This window comes from Rhinolophus hipposideros, assembly GCF_964194185.1.
Source record: "Rhinolophus hipposideros genome assembly, chromosome: 19".
In the NCBI taxonomy this organism is placed as follows: Eukaryota; Metazoa; Chordata; class Mammalia; order Chiroptera; family Rhinolophidae; genus Rhinolophus; species Rhinolophus hipposideros.
The window spans coordinates 22,026,664-22,051,978 of record NC_138065.1 but is presented as its reverse complement, the minus strand read 5'-3'; the positions used below and the strand labels follow the sequence as shown (position 1 = coordinate 22,051,978).

At 35.5% G+C, this 25,315-nt stretch overlaps 1 protein-coding gene across 3 annotated transcripts in view; it reads right to left on the bottom strand.

Moving 5' to 3' along the window:
• Positions 1-25,315, bottom strand: part of DPYD (dihydropyrimidine dehydrogenase) — a 696,413-nt gene that overhangs the window by 465,810 nt on the left and 205,288 nt on the right. For all 3 annotated transcript variants that reach the window (XR_013991662.1, XM_081024809.1, XM_081024810.1), the window contains one exon: positions 2,904-2,985. Coding sequence is in view for 2 of the 3 variants with exons in the window: in XM_081024809.1 (XP_080880935.1) it covers positions 2,904-2,985 (82 nt within the window). In the remaining variant the exon portion in view is untranslated. The remainder of the gene's footprint in view (positions 1-2,903; positions 2,986-25,315) is intronic.

Sequence of the window (25,315 nt, the reverse complement as noted above, 5' to 3'; positions counted from 1 at the left end):
ACTTTACTGTTCCCTGCAATATTTTCAGTTTTAATATTTATTTCGTAAGTAAGTGAATACAAAAAGAAAATTTGAAGAAGACTAACAAAAATCTAGTTCTTTATGTACAAATATAATGAAACATTATGCAAAGTGGATATAGTCCAGAATACAAATGTTAATATAATTCAATTTACTAACTGAACATAAATTTTTAAAAGGGCAATTAAAAATTTAACATCCTTTCTCCATCAAAATAACAAAAAAACTAAATAAAAGTCTAATATTCTAAGTCTAGAAAAATAAAATATTCAACGATTGAAATGCTCTCTCATAAATGCAAAAAAAATGCCATGTATTATCACACTTTTGATATACTAGAGATTCCAGCCAATGAAATAGTAGAAGAAAAAATATACATAATGTACAAATACAGAGGAGATAAAATTCTCATTATTTTTTGTGACACAATATTCCACTTGAAAAATTCATCTTACTATTAACAAGAAGTAATCTATCAAGCTATTAGATATGAAATAAATTGAAATTATTCAACAGGAAATTTAGCTAAAGAACACAGTCGGGAGTGAAGATGATGAATTAAACTTGGTTTTGGATATGATGAGCTTATGTTATTTGGATGATGGATGTGCTCATTAAACTACTAAGAATATAAGACTGGAGTTCCGAAGAATTATGGTTGTAGACGAGCCCTTAGCACAATACTTGGCAAAAGTAAATTCTCGATAATTATTTGTTGAATAAATGAAACAAACACATTAGAAAGAGGGAAAAAAAAAAAAGAAAAATCAGATAATGAAGGTAATGCTAAGACCAGAAAGCCCAAAACACACACACATATACACACATACATACAGGAATGTGTCATAGCTGCACAGAAATTAAACAGTATGAACCTAGAGCACCATTCATTTAATTGCCAGGAAATTATTGTTGACTTCAAAAACACGCAATGTTATCTGAGAAGTACAGAGGGTAGGTTAAGAAGAATCTGGTGATGATGATAAGGAAGTAACAAGTGTAGAACATGTTTTAAAAAGTGTGGCTAGAGTTGATAGGTCATAAAAAGCTGCAGTATCTCATCAATGGATGCAGGTTCTCAAAGCTGAAACAGAATCTTGCTGCTCTTACTCCTCAGAATTGCACATACAATTTATGGTTTACAAAGCAAGTTTGAATACTTCACATCTTAAAACAACCAGAGGTGGACAAGATAATATAATTTCCTCTTTAATTTAGGTTCTAAGTTTTTCTTGACAATATAATAAATTTATAGGGTTTAAAAATCAAATATACAAAAAGATGATAAATCCTTTCCACACTTTCCCAAAGGCAATCTATGCTATCAGAGTCTTCTATCTTTCCAGAGACATTCTCTTCATATACAAGCAGATAAGTTTATGTTTTGTACAAATAAAAGTAACATATTTTTACCTGTGTACAGGTATTGACCAAAGTAGCAATATTAGTTGACTGTTTCAAGGTGCCTGGCTATAAAATTACAAAATAACTAAAATGTATATTGTCTGGCACTGAGTTCATTAACTATTGCTGTGTCTTTTGATGACTTACCTAATAACAGCAAATGGTGTACCTTAATTTATGCAATGTATCTGTACTACAAAAATTGAATACAACTTTGCAATTACTGATAAGATAAATTTAGACATTCCTTAAATTAATTTATGATTTATCTTCAATTAGTAGTAACACCTACTATATAAACAAATATATTAGTTTGAAGACTCAATAAATAATCATTTCCTTATATACACAAATATATTAGTTTGAAGACTCAATAAATAATCATTTCCCTATTTAATGAGATTTGATTAAGAACTTGTACTCCAAATGGAAGACATTTAAATAACTTTTTAGAATATACTTTAATAAGTAAATAATCACCCTTAAATCATCTATTTCGAACACTATTTTTAAACACTGAGTTTTCATAAAGTTGTGCACATGTGTACTGTATATTTGCTATAAGACTCTTTGTTTAGTGATTATGTGTAATTGTTTCATCACCAAACTACTGCCAAATAAAGCACAGTGAAAAGTGTAAAAGCATAAAATATTGTTTTGAGTGTTTTCCCTTTTTATTGATTACTTTAATTTTTATTTCTAAATGCAACAGCCAGGAGTAGTTTGTTAATTACTTTTCAAAATACCATTTGCATGTACTTACAGAATGTGTTATGTAAAGCACAGTATTTTATTAATCTATGGTGTTAGATTATGTAAAATTAACATTTTTGAAACCAAAATAACAATATGTTCAACAGAAGAGCCACAGTGTAATGCTCTTAAATAATGCAAAAGGATATAAATATATAAAGCTATATTCTGAAAGCACAATGTGCCAACTTTCTGACCATCTTTAACAGGACATCACAATATTTATTTCACAAAGCAATAAAAAATACAAACCCGTTGCTTTCTACCCCACTGATTGGTCATGTTGAGAAAGGAATATCACATTAACCTACTGACATGATGCACATAATAATAAAATAAACCTCCGTAAGAAATTATGTTCCAAATTGTGAATTACGACTGTTTCAGAGTGCGCACAACTTGCATGGAAAAAACATGATTAAAGAAACCAAATCCTTCTGTTAGCTGCACTGAACCCCTAAAGCAATTTAGGAATTTGTTTCTTACAGACAGTTAATCACATGCAGGCGTGCCAGATGAGAACTATTGATTGCCCTTTTCCAGGCTAGTGGCATTCAGACAGTAGACAGACAAATGCCCTAAGCAAGGAGAAGCATCTTTCTGCTTCTGCCTGGTGTAGCTTTTAATTGTTCTTTCCAAAAATATATGACATTTTGCTGTTAAACTTTAGTGTAGAGCTTACTCCTTTCTCTTTGAACAATATACATGTTATGTTTTTCATTTACCTTTACACCAAGGTCCTTCATAAGCTCAATCTCAAAATTTACTACATCATATGGCAGCCGGAACTGAGGAATTTCAGAAGTACTGAAAAAAAAGAAAAAGAAAAAGAAGAATTTGTGAAAAAATCACCAATGTTAAAAAATCCAACGTCTTTCTGATCAATAATAAAGGACTAAGCATCTCTTCTAAAGGTATTTTCATATCACATAATATGAGTATGACGTCATCCAAATTATTATATGCATGACAAAATGTTAAATGGGCTGCAGTAAAACCAGTAGAAACAGATGTGAAAATAAATATAAACAAAGGAAAACAATAAATAGAAAACTGGTCAAAAGCATTCCAAAAACTATTAAGTATATTAAAGTATTTAGTTGATTTATCTACTGATAATTCCATAACAAATTCCTAAGACAACAGAATCTTAAAAAACTAAAATGGGTTGAAAGTATATATGTTTAATATACATGTATACGTACACATAGATAAATACATACATACATACATACACACACATTCTATAAATACACCTCTAGCTTGTTCAAATTAAAATCTGTAACTTTAGATTACTATGTTTAGAATATAACAGGATTAGCTCCATGTGATCTATAGAATATTTTTGTAGTAAACCTATCTTTTTCTATGAAAAGAACAAGAATGCCCAAAGCATACAGTCATAAATAAATAATATCAGTGCTTAAAAAAAAAGTCCTAAAATACAATCATCTCAATAGTAAAAAAGTTTAGAGCTTAAAGGTAAGCAAAAATAATTTTTCAATGCTTTATACTAATAAAAACACTACATTCATGAATATATAGCAATTCATAAATATATAACAAAAAGACTAAATTCATGAATACATAGAATATATAGCAATTCAAAGACTATATTCATGAATATATACTAATATATAGCACAGATCCATTTATCTATTTATTTAATAAGCATTTACAAACTGTGGGGTACAGTGTTAACTGCCATGATTTGACGGTGAATTTCATCAAATTCCCCTTTTAATTACCTCTCATTATAATAGAGAAAACTCCAAAAAACAGATGCTTATGAGAGATTATGATACATGCAATGATATATGCAGGTCTTATAGAGATAATTTTATAAAATAAATAAATAATTGTGGAAGATGAAGCTACTGGATCATGCAGTGCAAAGAATTCCAAAGTGTGTATGCAGACTTTTCATTCTTTGGTGGCTTAAGATCTTAATAATTCAATTAATTTCAAAATGTCAAACAATGAGCAAGGCACCATACTCAGTGCTATACAAAATGCAAAGTATTAAACAGAATAAAATCAAGGCCTTATTATACTAAAGAAGATTACCTTCTGGTTAGAAGATGAGACTATACATAAGAATGAACTTAGACCTGGGTCAGTGATAAGAATGTCTTAAATATAGCTATTGGGGAAGGCTGATCAAAATGGCACAGTGAGGTGAGCCTCTGTAAAGCTGCCCTGGAATTTATAACTTATTAAACAACAATAACTCCACAAAAGACTCCCTGCACAGCAGACAATCAAGACGAAGAGGGCCACTACTGAATTCATCTAAAGGTGGGAGAATTGCACTAGCGGGGGAGGAGGGAAGAGAGAAGTGCAGAAACGGAGCTGCAGGGGCTGCAAACCTAGCTCAGTGCTCCGAGCTCGCTGAATCCCGGAACTACCGCAGCTGCAGGAGGGGAAGTACTCGGATTGCTAGGACTCCACTTATGGCCCACAGAACTGAGGGGGCAGCATATAACACGGCTGAACCCAAGGCTCACGGTAGAGACCTCGGAGAAAAGACTGAGGGAAGAAGGCTACAAATGGTGTTTTAAGCCCTCACTGCTGCAGAGAACGGAAGCCTTAGGCACTGAGACTAGCTGCCCCCTCCTTACCCTCCCAGAGCTTGCCCCGCCCCCACCTGCCCGGTGCTAGAAGCGGAACAGTAGCAGTGTCAGATCAAAAGAACAGGATATTTGCTGTTCTGAGAACTGTGGACCGCAGGCACAGATTCTCAGCCCAACTAGTTCCGGCAAACGGGAGGGAGCTGTGGAAGCAGGACCAACGGTGGTGGTGGTCGCCGCCATTGCGGTGGGCCACCTTTCACAACTCACCTCCCCCTGACACCACCTATCTAGGAGGATCCTTGCAGGAGTAAACAGAACTGCTGAAACATATGAGCTCTAAATCTGGTGCAGAAAGAACTTTGGAACTTCGAAAGCACTCCGCATACCCACAAGGACACTGCGGCCTGTGACCCAGGCAACCTATTAACAGAGGAGAAGCCAGTCTCCCAGGGAATCCCGACATTGTGTGAGAAGCTGGAATAGTGCAGAGAAAACATAGCACTACTGTGTCACAGAGGGAATAAAAGGCTGCAGTCAGAGAGAAAATAAAACATTCTACAAACAAGTTTTGGAAAACAAAAGAAAGACCTCTTCCTATCAACCTGTTGCAAAAGCCACTCCTGTAGATGTCTAGGAAGATAAATAATAAATCAGTAATTGCCATGAATAACCAAGACAACAAGACAGCTCAGAAAGAAAGTGAAAATTCTCCAGAAAAGGAACTTAAAAATATGGAAATATGTGACTTAAATGACACAATTCAAGACTGCAGTTCTGAAAAACTCAACGAGATGCAAGAAAACACAGAAAGGCAGTTTAATGAACTCAGAAACACAATCAAAGAACAACATGAGCATTTTACAAAAGAGATTGAAATTTTAAAAAAGAACCAAACAGAATTTCGGGAGATTAAGAACTCAACAGAAGAAATTAAGAATGAAATAACCAGCTTAGGTAGTAGAGTTGACCAGATGAAGGAAAAAATCAGTGGAGGAAAAAATCAGTGACATCGAAGATAGAAACCTGGAAATGACACAGATGGAAAAAGAAAGAGACTTGAGACTTAAACGAAATTAAAGAATGCTACAAGAACTTTCTGACTCCATTCAGAAAAAGCAATATAAGAACAATGGGGATACCAGAAGAAGAAGAAAGAGAGAAGGGAACAGAGAATATATTCAAAAAAATTGTTGATGAGAACTTCCCAAACTTCTGGACAGAACTGGATCCTCAAATACAAGAAGCAAATAGAACACCTAATTACCTCGATCCCAACAGGTTGTCTCCAAGGCACATTGTATTGAAGCTGTCTAAAATCAACAACAAAGAAAGAATACCCAAGGCAGCCAGGGAAAAGAAGACAGTAACGTACAAAGGAAAGCCCATTAGATTATCATCAGATTTTTCAGCAGAAACTCTACAAGCCAGGAAGGAGTGGAACCAAATATTCAAACTATTGAAAGAGACCAACTATGAGCCAAGAATAATATATATCCATCAAACATATCCCTTAGATATGAAAGAGGAATAAAGACCTTTACAGACATACAGAAGCTGAGGGAATTTTCTAATACACGACCTGCACTACAAGAAATACTAAAGGAGGCTATTCCACCACCATCAACAGGGACAATTTGTGGCAACCGAAACATAAAAAGGGGAAGAGTAAAGAACTGAAATATATACTGTAATAAAAGAAGAAACAGAGGGAAACATCACAGAATACCACCACACAGAAATAATAGATAACAACAAAAAGGCATAGAAACAATGGAAACACAGCCTTACCAGAAAACTAAAGATAGAATGACAGGAAATCCTTACATATCAATAATCACCTTAAATGTAAATGGATTGAACTCACCAATAAAAACGCAGAGCAGCAGACTGGATCAAAAAACAAACCCAACCATATGCTGTCTCCAAGAGACACATCTCAGTACAAGGACAAGCATAGACTCAAAGTGAAAGGATGGAAATTGACACTCCAAGCAAATGGTACCCAGAGAAAATCAGGTGTAGCCATAATGATATCAGATGAAACAGACTTCAGGGTGAAAAAGATAACAAGAGACAAAGATGGGCATTTTATAATGGTAAAGGGAACTATACAACAAGAAGAAACAAAAGTCATCAATATTTATGCCCCCAATCAGGGAACACCGAAATATACCAAGCCACTACTAACAGAAATAAAGGGAAAAATTGACCAAAACACAATTATACTAGGGGACTTAAGTACATCATTGACAGCTATGAATAGATCATCCAAACAAAAAATAAATAACAAAATAGCAGCCCTAAATCACACATTCGATTAAATGGACATAATTGACATATATAAAGCACTTCATACTAAAATATCAGACTACGCATTCTTTCCAAATGTACATGGAACATTCTCAAGGATAGACCATATATTGGGACATAAAATCAGTCTCAGCAAATTTAAGAAGATTGAAATCATACCAAGCATATTCTCTGATCACAAGGCTTTGAAATTGGATATCAACTGCAAAAAGAAAGCAGGAAAAAAATCACAAACACATGAAGCTTAAACAACATACTTTAAAAGAACGACAGGGTCAAAGAAAAAATTAGAGGAGAGATCAAAAGACACATAAAACAAATGACAATGAAAATAAATCCTACCAAAATTTTTGGGATGCAGCAAAAGCAGTTTTAAGAGGGAAATTTATATCATTACAGGCCTATCTCAAGAAACAAGAAAAATCCCAAATAAATAACCTCATGTTACACCTGACAGACCTAGAAAAAAAAGAACAAGTAAAACTGAAGGTCACCAGAAGAAAGGAAATAACAAAAATCAGAGCAGAACTAAATGAAATAGAGAACAAAAAGACAAGAGAAAAAGTTAATGTGATAAAGAGCTGGTCTTTGAAAACATTAACAAACTTGAGAAACCCTTGGCTAAATTCACGAAGATAAAAAGAGAGAAGACACTAACAAAATCAGAATTGAAAAAGGGGAAGTTATCACGGACACCACTGAAATACAAAGGATCATCCAAGAATACTATGAAGGACTATATGCCACCAAATTCAATAACCTAGAAGAAATAAACAAGTTCTTAAAAACATATAGCCTTCCAAGGCTGAACCATGAAGAACTGGAAAATCTAAACTGACCCATCACCAGGAATGAAATTGATTCACTCATCCAAAACTTTCCCAAAAGCAAAAGTCCGGGACGAGGTAGATTCACCAGTGAATTGAACCAAATGTTCAAAGAGGATCTAATACCAATCCTGCTCAAACTCTTCCAAAACCTTGAAGAAGAGACAGTACTATCTAACTCATTTTATGAGTCCAACATTACCCTGATACCAAAACCTGGTAAGGACAACACAAAAAAAGAAAACTACAGACCAAAATCTCTGATGAATACAGATGCAAAAATCCTAAACAAAATTCTAGCAAATCAAATACAGCAATGCATTAAAAGATTATTCATCACGACCAAGTGGGGTTCATCCCCAGGGCACAAGGATGGTTCAACATCCGCAAATCTATCAATGTGATACATCACTTAAACAAAATAAAGGACAAAAATCATACGATTATATCAATTGATGCAGAAAAAGCATTTGACAAGATACAACACCCATTTATGATTAAAACTTATTGATTAAAATTATTGATTAAAAATTAAAACTTATGATTAAAACTTAATGAAATACGTATAGAAGGAAAATACCTTAACATAATAAAGACCACATACGACAAGCCCTCAGCTAATCTCATAATTTTTGTGAAAAACTGAAGCCCTTTGCTCTACGTTCAGGAACACGACAGGGCTGTCCCCTATCACCTTGACTTTTCAACATAGTGTTAAAAGTCTTTGCCAGAACAATCAGGCAAGAGAAAGAAATAAAAGGTCTGCAAATTGGGAATGAAGAAGTTAAGTTATCACTCTTTGCAGATGACATGATGCTATATATAAAAAACTTTAAAGACTCCACCAAAATGCTTTTAGAAACAATAAACGAATACAGTCATGTTGCTGGCTACAAAATCAACATACAAAAGTCCATTGCATTCCTATATACTAACAATGAAATCTCAGAAAAAGAAATACAAAAAACAATTCCTTTTGCAATTGCAGCAAAAAGAATAAAATAACTAGGAATAAACTTAACCAAGGATGGGAAGGATTTACATGCTGAAAACTATAAGACGTTTTTGAAAGAAATTGAAGAAGACACCAAGAAATAGAAAGACATTCCATGCTCATGGACTGGAAGACACACAGAAGCTGAGGGAATTTTCTAATACACGACCTGCACTACAAGAAATACTAAAGGAGGCTATTCCACCACCATCAATAGGGACAATTTGTGGCAACCGAAACATAAAAAGGGGGAGAGTAAAGAACTGAAATATATACTGTAATAAAAGAAGAAACAGAGGGAAACATCACAGAATACCACCACACAGAAATAATAGATAACAACAAAAAGGCATAGAAACAATGGAAACATACTTAAAATTGCCATATTACCCAAACCAATATACAGATTTAATGAAATCCCCATCAAAATCCCAATGGCATTTTTTAAAGAAATAGAACAAGAAAATCATCAGATTTGTTAGGAACCACAAAAGACCCTGAATAGCCAAAACAATCTTAAGAAAAAAGAACAATAAGGGAGGTATCGCACTCCCTGACTTTAGCTTGTATTACAGGGCTACAATAATCAAAACAGCATGGTATTGGCAGAAAAACAGACACATAGACCAATGGAATAGAATTGAGAACCCAGAAATAAAACCACATAAATATTGAAAAAGGGGAAGTTAAGTTAAGTTAAATATTGAAGTTTAAATATTGAATATGGAAGTTAAGTTAAATATTGAAAAAGGGGAAGTTACATGGACAATTTTTGACAAAGAAGCTAAAAACATACAATGGAGGAAAGACAGCCTCTTCAATAAATGGTGCTGGGAGAATTGGATAGCCACGTGCAAAAGAATGAAACTGGACTGCTATCTGTCACCATGTACCAAAATTAATTCAAAATGGATCAAAGACTTAAGCATAAGACCTGACACAATAAACTGCATAGAAGAAAACATAGGTACGAATCGTATGGACCTTGGGTTCAAAGAGCATTTTATGAATTTGACTCCAAAGGCAATGGAAGTAAAAGCTAAAATAAACGAATGGGACTATATGAAACTTAAAGGCTTCTGCACAGCAAAAGAAACCATCGACAAAATAAAGAGGAAACCAACAGAATGGGAGATTTTTGCAAACAGTGCCTCCGATAAGGGGCTAATATCCAAAATATACAAGGAACTCATGAAACTCAACAACAACAAAACAAACAACCCAATTGAAAAATGTGCAGAAGACCTGAAGAGACATTTCTCCAAAGAGGACATACAAATGGCAAATAGACATATGAAAAAATGCTCAACATCACTAACCATCAGATAAATGCAAATAAAAACCACAATGAGATATCACCTCACCCCAGTTAGAGTAGCTGTCATCAACAAGACAAATAGTAACAAGTGTTGGAGAGGCTGTGGAGAAAAAGGAACCCTCATACGCTGTTGGTGGGAATGGAGACTGGTGAAGCCGCTATGGAAGGCAGTGTGGAGGTTCCTCAAAAAATTACAAATAGAATTACCATATGACCCAGCAATCCCTCTCCTGGGTATCTACCCCAAAAATCTGAAAACATTTATACATAAAGACCCGTGTGCTCCAATGTTCATTGCAGGTTTGTTTACGGTGGCCAAGACATGAAAAAAACCAAAATGTCCTTCGATAGATGAATGGATAAAGAAGTTGTGGTATATACACAATGGAATACTATTCGTCGGTAAAAAATGATGATATAGGAAAATTTGTGACAACATGGCTGGATCTTGAGAGTATGATTCTAAGCGAAATAAGTCAGACAGAAAAAGCAGAGAACCATATGATTTCACTGATATGTGGTATATAAACGTATATAAACCAAAAACAACAAAAGAACATGATAAACAAATGAGACAAAAAAACTCATAGACACAGACAGTAGTTTAGAGGTTACCAGAGAGTAAGGGGGTAAGGGGTGGTAGATGAGGGTAAAGGGATCAAATATATGGTGATGGAAGGAGAATCGACTCTGCGTGGTGAGCACACAATGGGATTTATAGATGATGTAATACAGAATTATACACCTGAAACCTATGTAATTTCACTAACAATTGTCACCCCAATAAATTAAAAAAAATATCGCTTGTGAACTCTAGCAACACTACCTCAGAAGTCTTAATATCCCGGGTACCACAGATGGCTTGCCTTTGTAGGGTGTCAGAATATTCCACCCCCAAAAAATACTACTTTGCCATAAGGATTATTTTGAGCTGAAGGCAACTGAGAAGAAGCACATACAAGGAAAAGCTCTCTGACCCCCTACTATCTGCTTCATAGCAGGCCATAAATTTGCAAAGGTGTGTCTCCCTCTCCCTACCAGAAAGGGCAGGCTCTTTATTACCAAGAGACAATTCTAGAAACTCATTAGCCCAGAGATTGGCACCAAGAGGAATCTAAGCTGTAAAACTTAATAGCCCTTATCTTCTGTGAGTTTCCCCCATATACCTACTTTCCCACCGTGTGCCGCCTCTAAAAGCCCCCTTTTCCTTTGACTTGTCACTTTTTTTTCACAAATTTATTATTCTTTCTTAAGATATTATATAAACCTCAAGTACTGAGCACCGCTTTGTGATTCATAATTCCCATGTGTGATGTGTGTGTACAATACATGTGTTAATAAACTCGGCTTTTCTTCTTAATCTGTATTTTTCTAATTTTATTTCATATGTCCATCCAGTGAACCTAAGAGAGTAAATTGTTTTCCTCCCCAAATTGTCAAAGTTTAAGCAGAGAGATTCTTAAATATTATGGATTATATGTGGATACAGACACCCAGTTTTGGTAGGTATGGAGGTCTAAGGGAGAGAGATTGAAATGGACTAAAATTGGGATCTGAGGAAATTCCTGAAAGGTTAGACAGCAAAGCAAAGACAAGGGAATGTAAATCAAGAATTCCAGCCGCATAAACCAATTGCATCAAAGGAAGGCTCTAAACACATTCAGGTACATTGTGAGCTGAGTACCTTCCCCTGACTAAGCCCTCTGGAATTTTTATGTGCTCTCAGTAGAATTACACAGTATAAAAAGAAAAAGAAAAACAAAACAAAACAAAATGATTCTTGTCCTGGCTAATGGTTCTGATTTAAGAAACAGCTCTGAAAGAGCAGGCTGCAAGAAGCAGGAACAACTTTCTGTTGATGAAAAAGAAAAGAGGACATACCCTATCTAGCAGGAAGAAACCCAAGCAAGGAGGAAGTGTCACTTTGAAAGCTGAAATAGGTGTCAGAGCAAACAGGGTGCCAGGCTGCAGGGATTTTAGCAGCTCTGCTTAGACCGTCGTACTGACACAAGCACTGCAGCCAACACTTTGCACAGTGATCAGCACATGTACTAAATGAATAAATGTATGAGAGTCACAGCTCTAAGCATCTCCTACAGAAAACAAGTAGAAAATAAGATACTGAAAACTGCTGGTTAGATTTGGTCATAATCAAGTAGGCAGGGGGTAGCGAGGTGATTACTGAGCATTATAAATTTGGCAAATTTATTATTCACCAATGGTGAGGTCAGCAGACAAATGGGAGATATACACACATACACAGTACAATGTGAGAAATGTAAAATATCAATGTGAGCAAGAGTGTTTCAAAAGAGAGGAGATTTACTGTGAAATGTGATAAATGATCAGCTTTCAGATAAGTGAAGAAGAGGGAAAGCACTTGAGGATGGGGGGAATGACAAGGAGGAGTAACAGAAGGCGAGAGGGGTAAAGTGTGCATGCTGTGTACAGGAGATGGGAAATGGCACCGAGGGGTGCCAGGACATTTTAGCAGGAATACCACCAACGTGGAATCAGACACCCCGGGAGCCAGGTGAATTCCTCCTTTTTGCAGAGCTTTAAATACCCTCAATATATGATGAGAACAACATTTTTATCCTCAGACCTAACTCAGGACCTTTAGAGTCACTTGGATATCTAACAAGTACCTCACATTTATCACAGACAAAACTAAACTTTGGTTCCTTCACCCCAACACTGATCCTCAGACACATCCACTCTATGCATTGCTCAAGCCCCAAAATTCATTATCATACTCAAACCCTTATCAGACTCATACAATAAGGACTACATTGTTTTTAGACTATTTTAAAAGTTATAAAGCTGACTAAAATAAGTTAATTTTTTATTATCACCATGCGCTGATAACTCTAAACAATGTCAGCGATATTCTACACATTGTTTCTCCCAAAATGAATCTTTGGTGGACCTAAATTCTTAATAATTACTATGGTAATTACTGAGTTTTAGTAATAGGTGTGTATAAGTTTTAGTTTTTAATTTAAAAAAATATATTAAATTTATTGGAGTGACATTGGTTAGTAAAATTATGTATGTTTTAAGTGGACAATTCTACATTACATCATCTATTTATTGCATTGTGTGTTCACCACCCAGAGTCAGTTCTCCTTCCATAACCATATATTCGACCCACTTTAACCCTCTTCTACCACCACCTCTCCCCGCTTACGCTCTGGTAACCACTAAACTGTTGTCTGTGTCTACAAGTTTCTGTTTCTTTCTTTACTTGTCTGTCTTATTTGCTTGTAGCTTTCAGTTTTATATGCCACGTATGATTGAAGTCATATAGTTCTCAACTCTTTCTGTCTGACTTATTTTACTTGGCATGATAATCTCAAAACCCATCAATATTGTCACAAATGGCAGTATTGCATCTTTTCTTATAGCCAAGTAATATTCCAAAGTATATACGTACCACATCTGCTTTCTCCAATAAACTATCTAAGGAGACTTTGGTTGTTTCCATGTCTTGGCCACAGTGAATAACGCTATACTGAACATAGAGATACATATATCTTTACAGATAAATGTTTTCAGATTTTTTTGGGTAGTTACCCAGAAAAGGAATTGCTGGGTTGTATGGTAATAGTATTCTCAATTTTTTGAGGAAACATCATACTGTATTCCATAGCAGCTATACCAATTTACAATCTCACCAGCAGTATATGAGTGTTCCCTTTTCTACACAACCTCTCCAACAATTGTTATTATTTGTCTTGTTGATAAAAGCCATCCTAACAGGTATGAGGTGGTATCTCACCGTGGTTTTGATTTGCATTTCCTTAATGGCAAGTGAAATTGAGCATCTTTTCATATATCTGTGGGACATTTGTTTGTCTTCTTGGGAGAAGTGTCTGTTCAGGTCCTCTGCCCATTTTTGAATAGGATTGTTTGGGTTGTTGTTGCTGTTGCTGTTGTTGAGTTATATGAGTTCTTTATATATTTTGGATATTAGCCCCTTTCGGAGGTGTTGTTTGCAAACATCTTCTTCCATTCAGTTGATTGTCGCTTTGTTTTGCTGATGGTTTCTTTTGCTGTGCAGGAGCTTTTTAGTTTGATATAGACCCATTCATTTACTTTTGCTTTTACTTCCTTTACCTTTGAGGTAAAATTCATAAAATCCTCTCTGAACCCAAAGTCCATAAGTTTAGTACCTATGCTTCCTTCTATGCACATTATTGTTTTAGGTCTTATGTTTAGGTCTTTGATCCATTTTGAGTTCATTTTGGTATCAGTGATAAATAGCAGTCTAGTTTCATTCTTTGCATGTGACTTTCCAATATCAGCCTTAAATGACACATTAAACCAAATGTACATAATTGACATTTACAGAGCGTTTCATACCAGAACACCAGATTATAGGTTCTTTTCTAGTGCACATGAACATTCTCAAGGATACACCAAATGGTGGGACACAAAACTAGCCTCAGAAAATTTAAGAAGATTGAAATCATACCAAGTATATTCTCCAACCACAACACTTTGAAATTGCAGATCAACTGCAAAAATAAAGTGGGGAAAATATAACCAGAAATATGAGATTAAACTACATGCTACTAAAGAACTACTGGGTCAAAGAAGAAGGACAAAGAGAGATCAAAAGATACATAGGAACAAATGAGAATGAAAATATATCCTATCAAACTTGTTCGAATCTGCAAAAGCAGTATTAAGAAGGAAAATTATATCATCATGGGCCTATCTCCAGAAGCAAGAAAAATCGAAAATAAACACTCTAACATTACATCTAAAAGAACTGGAAAAATAAGAACAAATGAAACCTAAAGTCAGAAGAAAGAAAAAAATAATACAAATTAGAGAAGAATTAAATGGAATAGAGAACAAAAAGACACTAGAAAAAAAAATTTTAATTTATTGGGATGACAATTGTTAATGAAATTACATAATTTAAGGTGTACAATTCTTTATAACATCATCTATAAATTCCATTGAGTCTATACCACCCAGAGTCAGTTCTTCTTCCATCACCATATATTTGATCCCCCTTACCCTCATCTTCCACCCCTCACCCCCCCTCACCATCTGGTAACCAATAAACTATTGTCTGTGTCTATGAGTTTTTATTTCTCATTTGTTTGTCTTGTTCTTTTGTTGTTTTTGGTTTATATACAACATATCAGTGAAATCATAGGGTTCTCTGCTTTTTCTGTCTGACTTATTTTGCTTAACATTATACTCTCAAGATCCATCCATGTTGTCACAAATGTTCCTATATCATCTTTCCTTAACGCCGAGTAGTATTCCATTGTGTATATATACCACAACTTCTTTATCCATTCATCTATCGAAGGACATTTTGGTTGTTTCCATGTTTTGGCCACCGTAAACAAAGCTGCAATGAACATTGGAGCACACGTGTCTTTATGTATAAATGATTTCAAATTCTTTGGGTAGATACCCAGGAGAGGGATTGCTGGGTCATATGGTAATTCTATTTGTAATTTTTTGAGGAACCTCCACACTGCCTTCCATAGCGGCTTCACCAGTCTCCATTCCCACCAACAGCGTATGAGGGTTCCTTTTTCTCCACAGCCTCTCCAACACTTGTTACTATTTGTCTTGTTGATGACAGCTACTCTAACTGGGGTGAGGTGATATCTCATTGTGGTTTTTATTTGCATTTATCTGATGGTTAGTGATGTTGAGCATTTTTTCATATGTCTATTTGCCATTTGTATGTCCTCTTTGGAGAAATGTCTCTTCAGGTCTTCTGAACATTTTCAATTGGGTTGTTTGTTTTGTTGTTGTTGAGTTTCATGAGTTCCTTGTATATTTTGGATATTAGCCCCTTATCGGAGGCGCTGTTTGCAAAAATCTTCTCCCATTCAGTTGGTTGCCTCTTTATTTTGTCAATGGTTTCTTTTGCTGTGCAGAAACGTTTAAGTTTCATATAGTCCCATTTGTTTATTTTAGCTTTTACTTCCATTGCCTTTGGAGTCAAATTCATAAAATGCTTTTTGAACCCAGGTCCATACGTTTAGTACCTATGTTTTCTTCTATGCAGTTTATTGTGTTAGGTCTTATGCTTAAGTCTTTGATCCATTTTGAATTAATTTTGGTACATAGTGACAGATAGCAGTCCAGTTTCATTCTTTTGCACGTGACTATCCAATTCTCCCAACACCACTTATTGAAGAGGCTGTCATTCCTCCATTGTATGTTTTTAGCTTCTTTCTCAAAAATTATCTGTCCATATTTATGTGGTTTTATTTCTGGGTTCTCAATTCTATTCCATTGTTTTATGTGTCTGCTTTTCTGCCAATACCATGCTGTTTTGATTATTGTAGTCCTGTAGTGCAAGCTAAACTCAGGGAGTGTGATACCTCCAGGATTGTTCTTTTTTCTTAAGATTGCTTTGGCTATTCGGGGTCTTTTGTGGTTCCTAACAAATCTGATGATTTTTTATTCTATTTCTGTAAAAAACGCTATTGGGATTTTGATGGGGATTGCATTAAATCTGTGTATTGCTTTGGGTAATATGGCCATTTTAAGTATGTTGATTGTTCCAATCCATGAGCATGGAATGTCTTTCCATTTCTTTGTGTCATGTTCAATTTCTTTCAAAAACGTCTTATAGTTTTCAGCATGTAAATCCTTCCCATCCTTGGTTAAGTTTATTCTTAGGCATTTTATTCTTTTTGCTGCAATTGCAAAGGGAATTGTTTTTTGTATTTCTTTTTCTGAGATTTCATTGTTAGTATATAGGAATACAATGGACTTTTGTATGTTGATTTTGTAGCCAACAACTTTACTGTATTCGTTGATTATTTCTAACAGCTTTTTGGTGGAGTCTTTAGGGTTTTCTATATATAGCATCATGTCATCTGCAAAAAGTGATATTTTAACTTCTTCATTCCCAATCGGGATGCCATTTATTTCTTTCTCTTGCCTGATTGCTCTGTTGAAAAGCCGAGGTGATAGGGGACAGCCCTGTCGTGTTCCTGAAAGTAGAGCAAAGGGCTTCAGTTTTTCACCATTAATTATGAGATTAGCTGAGGGCATCGCATAGATGGCCTTTATTATGTTAAGGTATTTTCCTTCTATACGTATTTCATTAAGTGTTTTTATAATACATGGATGTTGTATCTTTTCAAATGCTTTTTCTGCATCAATTGATAGAATCATATGATTTTTGTCCTTTATTTTGTTTATGTGATGTATCACATTGATGGATTTGCGGATGTTGAACCATCCTTGTACCCTGGTGATAAACCCCACTTGGTCGTGATGAATAATCTTTTTATTGCATTGTTGTATTCAATTTGCTAAAATTTGTTTAGGATTCTTGCATCAGTATTCATCAGAGATATAGGTCTATAGTTCTCTTTTTTTGTGTTGTCCTTACCAGGTTTTGGTATCAGTGCAACATTGGCCTCATAAAATGAGTTAGGGAGTAGTGACTCTTCTTCAAGTTTTTGGAAGAGTTTGAGCAGGATAGATATTAGATCCTCTTTGAACATTTGGTAGAATTCACTAGTGAAGCCATCTGGTCCCGGACTTTTGCTTTTCGGAAGGTTTTGGATGACTGATTCAATTTCTTTACTGGTGATGGGTCTGTTTAGATTTTCCAGTTCTTCATGGTTCAGCCTTGGAAGGCTATATGTTTCTAAGAACTTGTCCATTTCTTCTAGGTTATTGAATTTGGTGGCATATAGTCCTTCATAGTATTCTTTTTGTTTTTTTTTTTTTTTTTTTAGTTTTACTTTATTTTATTTTATTTTTACATCCCTCACACCGTGAACCCCCCTCCCTCCATCCACCACCACCCCAACCTCACACCGAGCCATCACATTATACACATAAAATTATAGTTGGCATTCATTAATGTCCAGCCTCTGGTGTACAATGCCATGACCAGGCATCCACAGCATCCCTGAGGTGGTCTCCCAAACAGGACACATGTCCATCGGACACCCAACAAAATCCCCAAGCACTATTGAATAAGTTCCCCAAAGATTGGGCGGCGGCTGGTGACTTCATAGTATTCTTGAATGATCCTTTGTATTTCTGTGGTGTCCATGATAACTTCCCCTTTGTTCATTTCTGATTTTGTTAATTAGTGTCTTCTCTCTTTTTATCTTAGTGAGTCTAGCCAAGGGTTTGTCAATTTTATTAGTTTTTTCAAAGAACCAGCTCTTTGTCACATTAATTTTTTCTCTTGTCTTTTTGTTTTCTATTTCATAGGGCTCTGCTCTGATTTTTGTTATTTCCTTTCTACTGCTGACGTTGGGTTTCACTTGTTCTTCTTTTTCTAGTTCTTTATGGTGTAACATGAGGTTATTTATTTGGGATTTTTCTTGTTTCTTGAGAAAGGCCTATAATGATATAAATTTCCCTCTTAAAACTGCTTTTGCTGCATCCCAAAAAATTTGGTAGGATGCATTTTCACTGTCATTTGTTTCTATTTATCTTTTGATCTCTCCTCTAATTTCTTCTTTGACCCAGTCGTTCTTTAAAAGTCTGTTGTTTAATCTCCATGTATTTGTGTTTTTCCCTGCTTTCTTTTCACAGTTGATATCCAAATTCAAAGCCTTGTGATCAGAATATGCTTGGTATGATTTCAATCTTCTTAAATTTGCTGAGGCCGCTTTTATGCCCCAATATATGGTCTATCCTTGAGAATGTTCCATATACACTTGAAAAGAATGTATAGTCTGATGTTTTACGATGAAGTGCTCTATACATGTCAATTATGTCCATTTCATCGAATGTGTCATTTAGGGCTGCTATTTCGTTATTTATTTTCTGTTTGGATCATCTATCCATATCTGTCAATGATGTATTTAAGTCCCCTAGTATAATTGTGTTTTGGTCAATTTCTCCCTTTATTTCTGTTAGTAGTGGCTGGGTATATTTTGGTGCTCCCTGATTGGGTGCATAAATATTAATGACTGTTATGTCTTCTTGTTGTACAGTCCACTTTATTATTATGAAATGTCCATCTTTGTCTCTTGTTATCTTTTTCACCCTGAAGTCTGTTTCATCTGATATCATTATGGCTACACCTGATTTTCTCTGGGTACCATTTGCTTGGAGTGTCAATTTCCACCCTTTCACTTTGAGTCTATGCTTGTCCTTGTACTGAGATGTGTCTCTTGGAGACAGCATATGCTTGGGTTTATTTTTTTGATGCAATCTGCTACTCTGTGCCTTTTTATTGGTGAGTTTAATCCATTTACATTTAGGATGATTATTGATATGTGAGGATTTCTGTCATTCTACCTTTAGTTTTCTGGTAAGGCTGTGTCTCCATTGTTTCTTTGCCATTTTGTTGTTATCTATTATTTCTCTGAGGTGGTATTCTGTTTCTTCTCTGAGATGTTTCCCTCTGTTTCTTCTTTTATTATAGTATATATTTCAGTTCTGGATTTTTTTTGAGTGGTTACGCTTTAGATAACGTAAAAGAAAGTTTGATATTTAGAGCATTCCATGTTCTTCAGCACGCTTACTATCTCCATTCCCATATTCCGGTTCAGGCCTTTACTCTCCCCCTTTTTATGTTTCGGTTGCCACAAATTGTCCCTGTTGATGGTGGTCGAATGGCCTTCTTTAGTATTTCTTGTAGTGCAGGTCGTTTATTAGAAAATTCCCTCAGCTTCTGTATGTCTGGAAAGGACTTTATTCCTCCTTCATATCTAAAGGATATCTTTGCTGGATATATTATTCTTGGCTCATGATTTCTCTCTTTCAATAGTTTGAATATTTGGTTCCATTCCCTCCTAGCTTGTAGAGTTTCTGCTGAAAAATCTGATGATAATCGAATGGGCTTTCCTTTGTACGTTACCGTCTTCTTTTCCCTGGCTGCCTTGAGTATTCTTTCTTTGTTGTTGATTTTAGACAGCTTCAATACAATGTGCCTTGGAGACAGCCTGTTTGGATTGAGGTAATTAGGTGTTCTATTTGCTTCTTGTATTTGAGGATCCAGTTCTGTCCACAAATTTGGGAAGTTCTCATTAACAATTTTTTTGAATATATTTTCTGTTCCCTTCTCTCTTTCTTCTTCTTCTGGTATGCCATTATTCTTATATTGCTCTTTCTGACAGAGTCAGAAAGTTCTTGTAGAGTTCTTTCATTTCTTTTAAGTCTCAAGTCTCTTTCTTCTTCCATCTGTGTCATTTCCAGGTTTCTATCTTCGATGTCACTGATTCTTTCCTCTATCTGGTCAACTCTACTACCTAAGCTGGTTATTTCATTTTTAATTTCTTCTATTGAGTTCTTAATCTCCAGAAATTCCATTTGGTTCTTTTTTAAAATTTCAATCTCTTTCGTAAAATACTCATGTTGTTCTTTGATTGTGTTTCTGAGTTCACTAAATTGACTTTCTGTGTTTTTTGCATCTCTTTGAGGTTTTTCAGAACTGCAATCTTGAATTCTCTGTCATTTATGTCACGTATTTCCATATTTTTAAGTTCCTTTTCTGGACAATTTTCACTTTCTTTCTGAGCTGTCTTGTTGCCTTGGTTATTCATGGCAATTACTGATTTATTATTTCCCTTCCTAGACATCTACAGGAGTGGCTTTTGCAACAGGTTGATAGGAAGAGGTCTTTCTTTTGTTTTCCAGTACTTGTTGGTAGAATGTTTTATTTTCTCTCCGACTGTAGCCTTTTTTTTCTCTCTGACACAGTAGTGCTATGTTTTCTCTGCACTATTCCAGCTTCTCACACAATGTGGGGATTCCCTGGGAGACAGGCCTCCCCTCTAACAGTTCACCTGGGTCATAGGGCGCCACATCCCTGTGGAGGTGCGGAGAGCTTTTGAAGTTCCAAAGCTCTTTCTGCACCTGATTCAGAGCCCATATGTTGCAGCAGTTCTGTTTACCTCTGCAGGGATCCGCCCAGATAGGTGGGGCCAGGGGCCGGGTGAGTTGTGAGAGGTGGCCCAGAGCAATGGCAGCGACCACCACCACAGCTGGTCCTGCTTCCACAGCTCCCTCCCGTTTGCCGGAACTAGTTGGGCTGAGAATCTGTGCCTGCGGTCCACAGTTCTCAGAACAGCAAATATCCTGTTCTTTTGATCTGACACTGCTACTTTGCTACTTTATTGCTTCCAGCACTAGGCAGTTGGGGGTAGGGCGAGCTCTGGGAGGACAGGGAGGGGGCGGCTAGTCTCAGTGCCTAAAGCTTCCATTGTCTGCTAGGCAGTGAGGGCTTAAGCCACCGTTTTCAGCCTTCTTCTCTCAGTCTTTGCTCCGAGGTCTCTGCCTTGAGCGTTGGGCTCAGCTGTGTTATATGCTGCACCCTCAGCCCTGTGGGCCATAAGCGGAGCCCTATCAGTCATAGTTCTTCCCTCTCCCGCAGCTGCGGTAGTTCTGGGATTCAGCGAGCTGGGAGCACTGAGCTAGGTCTGCGTCCTGCGCCCCCACGGCTTCATTCCCGCACTTCTCCCTTCCCCCTCCCCCGGTCACGCAATTCGCCCACTGGAGGTGAATTCAGCTTGAGCCTCTTCGTCTTGCCTGTCTGCTGTTCAGGGAGTCCTTTGTGGAGTTATTGTTGTCCGATTAGTTGTAAATTCCAGGGGAGATTTACAGAGGTTCACCTCACACCGCCATTTTGATGACGTATAATAGAAAAATTTAATGCAACCAAAAACTGGTTCTTGGAAAAGATTTATAAAATGACAAACCCCCAGCTAGACTAAGGAAAAAAGAAAAGACATTTCAAAGAAACAAAATTAGAAATGGAAGAGGAGAAGTTATGACAGATACCACAGAAAAACAAAGGATCATCCAAGAATATCATGTTTCCCCCAAAATAGGACCTGTCTTTTGGAGCAAAAATTAATATAAGACAGGGTCTCAGATAATATAATATAGTATAATATAACATAATAATATAATATAATATAATATGACATAATATAATATAATATAACAAAATATAATAACGGATCTTATATTAATTTTTGCTCCAAAAGACGCATTAGTGCTGATGGTCTGGCTAGGTCTTATTTTCGGGGAAACAGTACTATGAATGACTATATGTCACCATATTCAATAACCTAGAAGAAATCGGCATTTCTGAGGCACATATAGCCTTCCTAGACTGAATCACGAATAACTGGAAAATCTAAATTGACTGATCAACAGTAAGAAAATTGAAATAATCATCTATAAACTCCCCGAAAGCAAAAGTCCAGGACCAGATGGCTTCACTAGTGAATTCTACCAAACATTCAAAGATGCTTTAATACCCATCCTCCTCAAGCTCTTCTAAAATACTGAAGAAGAGGCAATACTTTCCAATTCATTTTATGAGGCCAACATGACCCTGATACCAGAACCTGGTAAGGATACCACACACACACACACACACACACAAAAAAAAAAAAAAAAAAAAAAAAGAAAAACACTACAGACCAATGTCTCTGATGAATACAGACACAAAAATCATAAACAAAAGACTAGCAAATCGAACACAACAATATAAATTTTAAATGATCCCATATTTATTTCCCAATCTTTAATAAACATTGAGTCCTATAAGGAAGTTAAAATGGAGAACTCTAGTCAGAGTACCCAGTAGCGCATGCTGATTCAGCTACAAGCATTCCTCATTCCAATTGCCCAGAGACAGCATGTGTCTCTACCCCTGCAATATTACATATTCCAATGTTTAAACAGTTTATTTGGAATTGATAACATGATGGCACATGAAGCAACATGAAATCACTTCAATTCTGCAATTTTGCACTGCTACAAAAAGTTTTTGTGTTTAAAATTTAAAATATTAAAACAAAAAAAGAACTATTAAAGACCACAGAGGAACAAAAAATTAAAATAGTGTAAATTATATCTTTCATATTGAATTTATTTTAGGTATTAATGTTTGTTTTATAGGAACGATTCAAAGTAATTATTATTATTGATTATTATGACTACTGGATAAGCATGTTAAAAAATAACCTTCTCCAGTGCTCGCCACAGCAGCACATATACTAAAAAAAAAAAAAATTTACTCCAGACATAAAATGTAAGGTATACCATTAAAATGCCATTTTTAAAACCCCTAGTGTATTTATCATTACCTGACATATTCTATATTTGCTTTATTATTTGCTTATTGTCTGAGTATAAGCCCCACTAGAGTATAAGCCCCGTAAGAAAGGCAGTTTGATTTGTTTACTTTTGTAGCTCTAGTGCTTGAGATAATGACTAGTACACAATAGCAGATCAATAGATATTGAAGTCAGGAAGAAAGAAGGCTTTTTGTGCCAAGCCAGATCCTTTGTCTCTGAGGTTATGGGTGTTATTGATAGATTTCAAGTATGTAATAAGATTTGGAAACTACAAAGAAAATGGATTTAAAAAGACATCAGAAAGCAGAGAATCATTTGGAGGTTACTGCAGTGATAAGGAAGTGAGATGTTAAGGACATCAGAGATAAAGAGATGAGAGGATATTTTTTAAAAACATTCACAAAATACAAATGGCCAAGATACTGAAGAGTAGTGCAGATGATATCCATGGGTTCTGGTGATGCCATCCCCAGAGAAAGCAAACTCAGGAAGAGGATCAATATTGGTTTGGTGAAGTGTATAGAGGAGATATCCAGGATTTCAGTGTTGACCAGGATAGAGAGAGAGGTCAGGACAGATATAGATTTTAACAATTTGCATATTGGTGGTAATTGAAACAATGAGAGTAAATGGGATTACCCATAAGACTGCATGGGGAGAAAAGGGATAAAAGAACAGAAGATGGAATTTGATTGGAATGATTATTTCCCCAGTTCGTTGTGCTTATAAAAACATTTTTATTCTCCTATCTGTGCTCTTTTAACAATCTAAAGTTTTGGAAGTTTTTTCCTGTGGCAACCATAAATCTTTTAGTACAGTCAGTGGAATGCCACAGAACCTGAAAAAAAAATCATGTCTTTCATGTTCATGTTTCTTTCATGTAAATGGAATTTACTTACTAACAACTCCCTTCAATTATTTTTAAAGCACAATTCTCATACTTTGATAGAGCTTTGCTTACATTTATTATGGTACAGGTACCAGACTTTCAATTGGTGTTGCATCATACATGTCAAAAAAATTTCCTATGGTATAACTAGCTCACCTAAACCCCATTTCTCTTTATTGTCAATCAATATGAAATGAAACAAACATAGTGAAAACATTGTAACATCTGAAATAATTAAAGCAAAGGACAGCATTGCTCTGACTATCCCACCTAACAAAAAATGCCATAATTCATATTAATTTTATAGGTAAAAGACAAAATATATATACGTATACATATATATATACATACATACCTACATACATACATGTATGTATACGTATATATATACACGTATATATATATATATATATATATATAAACACTTAAAGCCTCTTAACACCGTCTTTATTTATCTTTGCTATTATAACAGCAAGCCATTTAACCACTTTAAACTCATGTCCTGAAAAATGAAGCCATAGTTGGAGGAAAGCAAAACTTTTTATGAATTTTTTGCAGCATCAAAAATAATCAATTGATTGTATTCAATAAAATACGGACTAAGTCCTGTATATCTTTCACCAACTCTAGTGATTTTTTTAAAAAGTAGCTGGGATCTTAATTTACCAGGCATAAAATAATCTATTTGGATGCAGAGTAAAACGAAAGATAAAGGAAAAGGAAAGATAAAACTTGCCATCACCTCTTCAAGCAATTGATTTCAAATACAAAGCTAATGTAATCTTTTTTAGCCAGTTTGAAGATACAAGAGAATGAAAGACATCTGTAAACGAGAAAATAAATTAACAGAAAAGTGTTGTAGTTGTAATTCTAAGTATATTCCAGTGTCCATTTTTAAAATGTTGCCACATTTCATATCGTCCCTAGGGACTGGGAGGATTCAAAGGCAAAGGAAAAGAAAATAAATCAAAAAAGAATTTTGAAAAAAATAACATGTTTGGTCATTAATTCAGAGGAATCTGTCCCAGTGTCCCACTAAAAATGTTCAGCAAATATATAAAAACACAAGTTTAGTGCCAATTTGTATGATTTAGAAATGTCTATCCTGCATTTGAGTTAAAAAGAGAAAAAGATGCTAACAACCATAAAAGTCTTCTACCAAACTTAT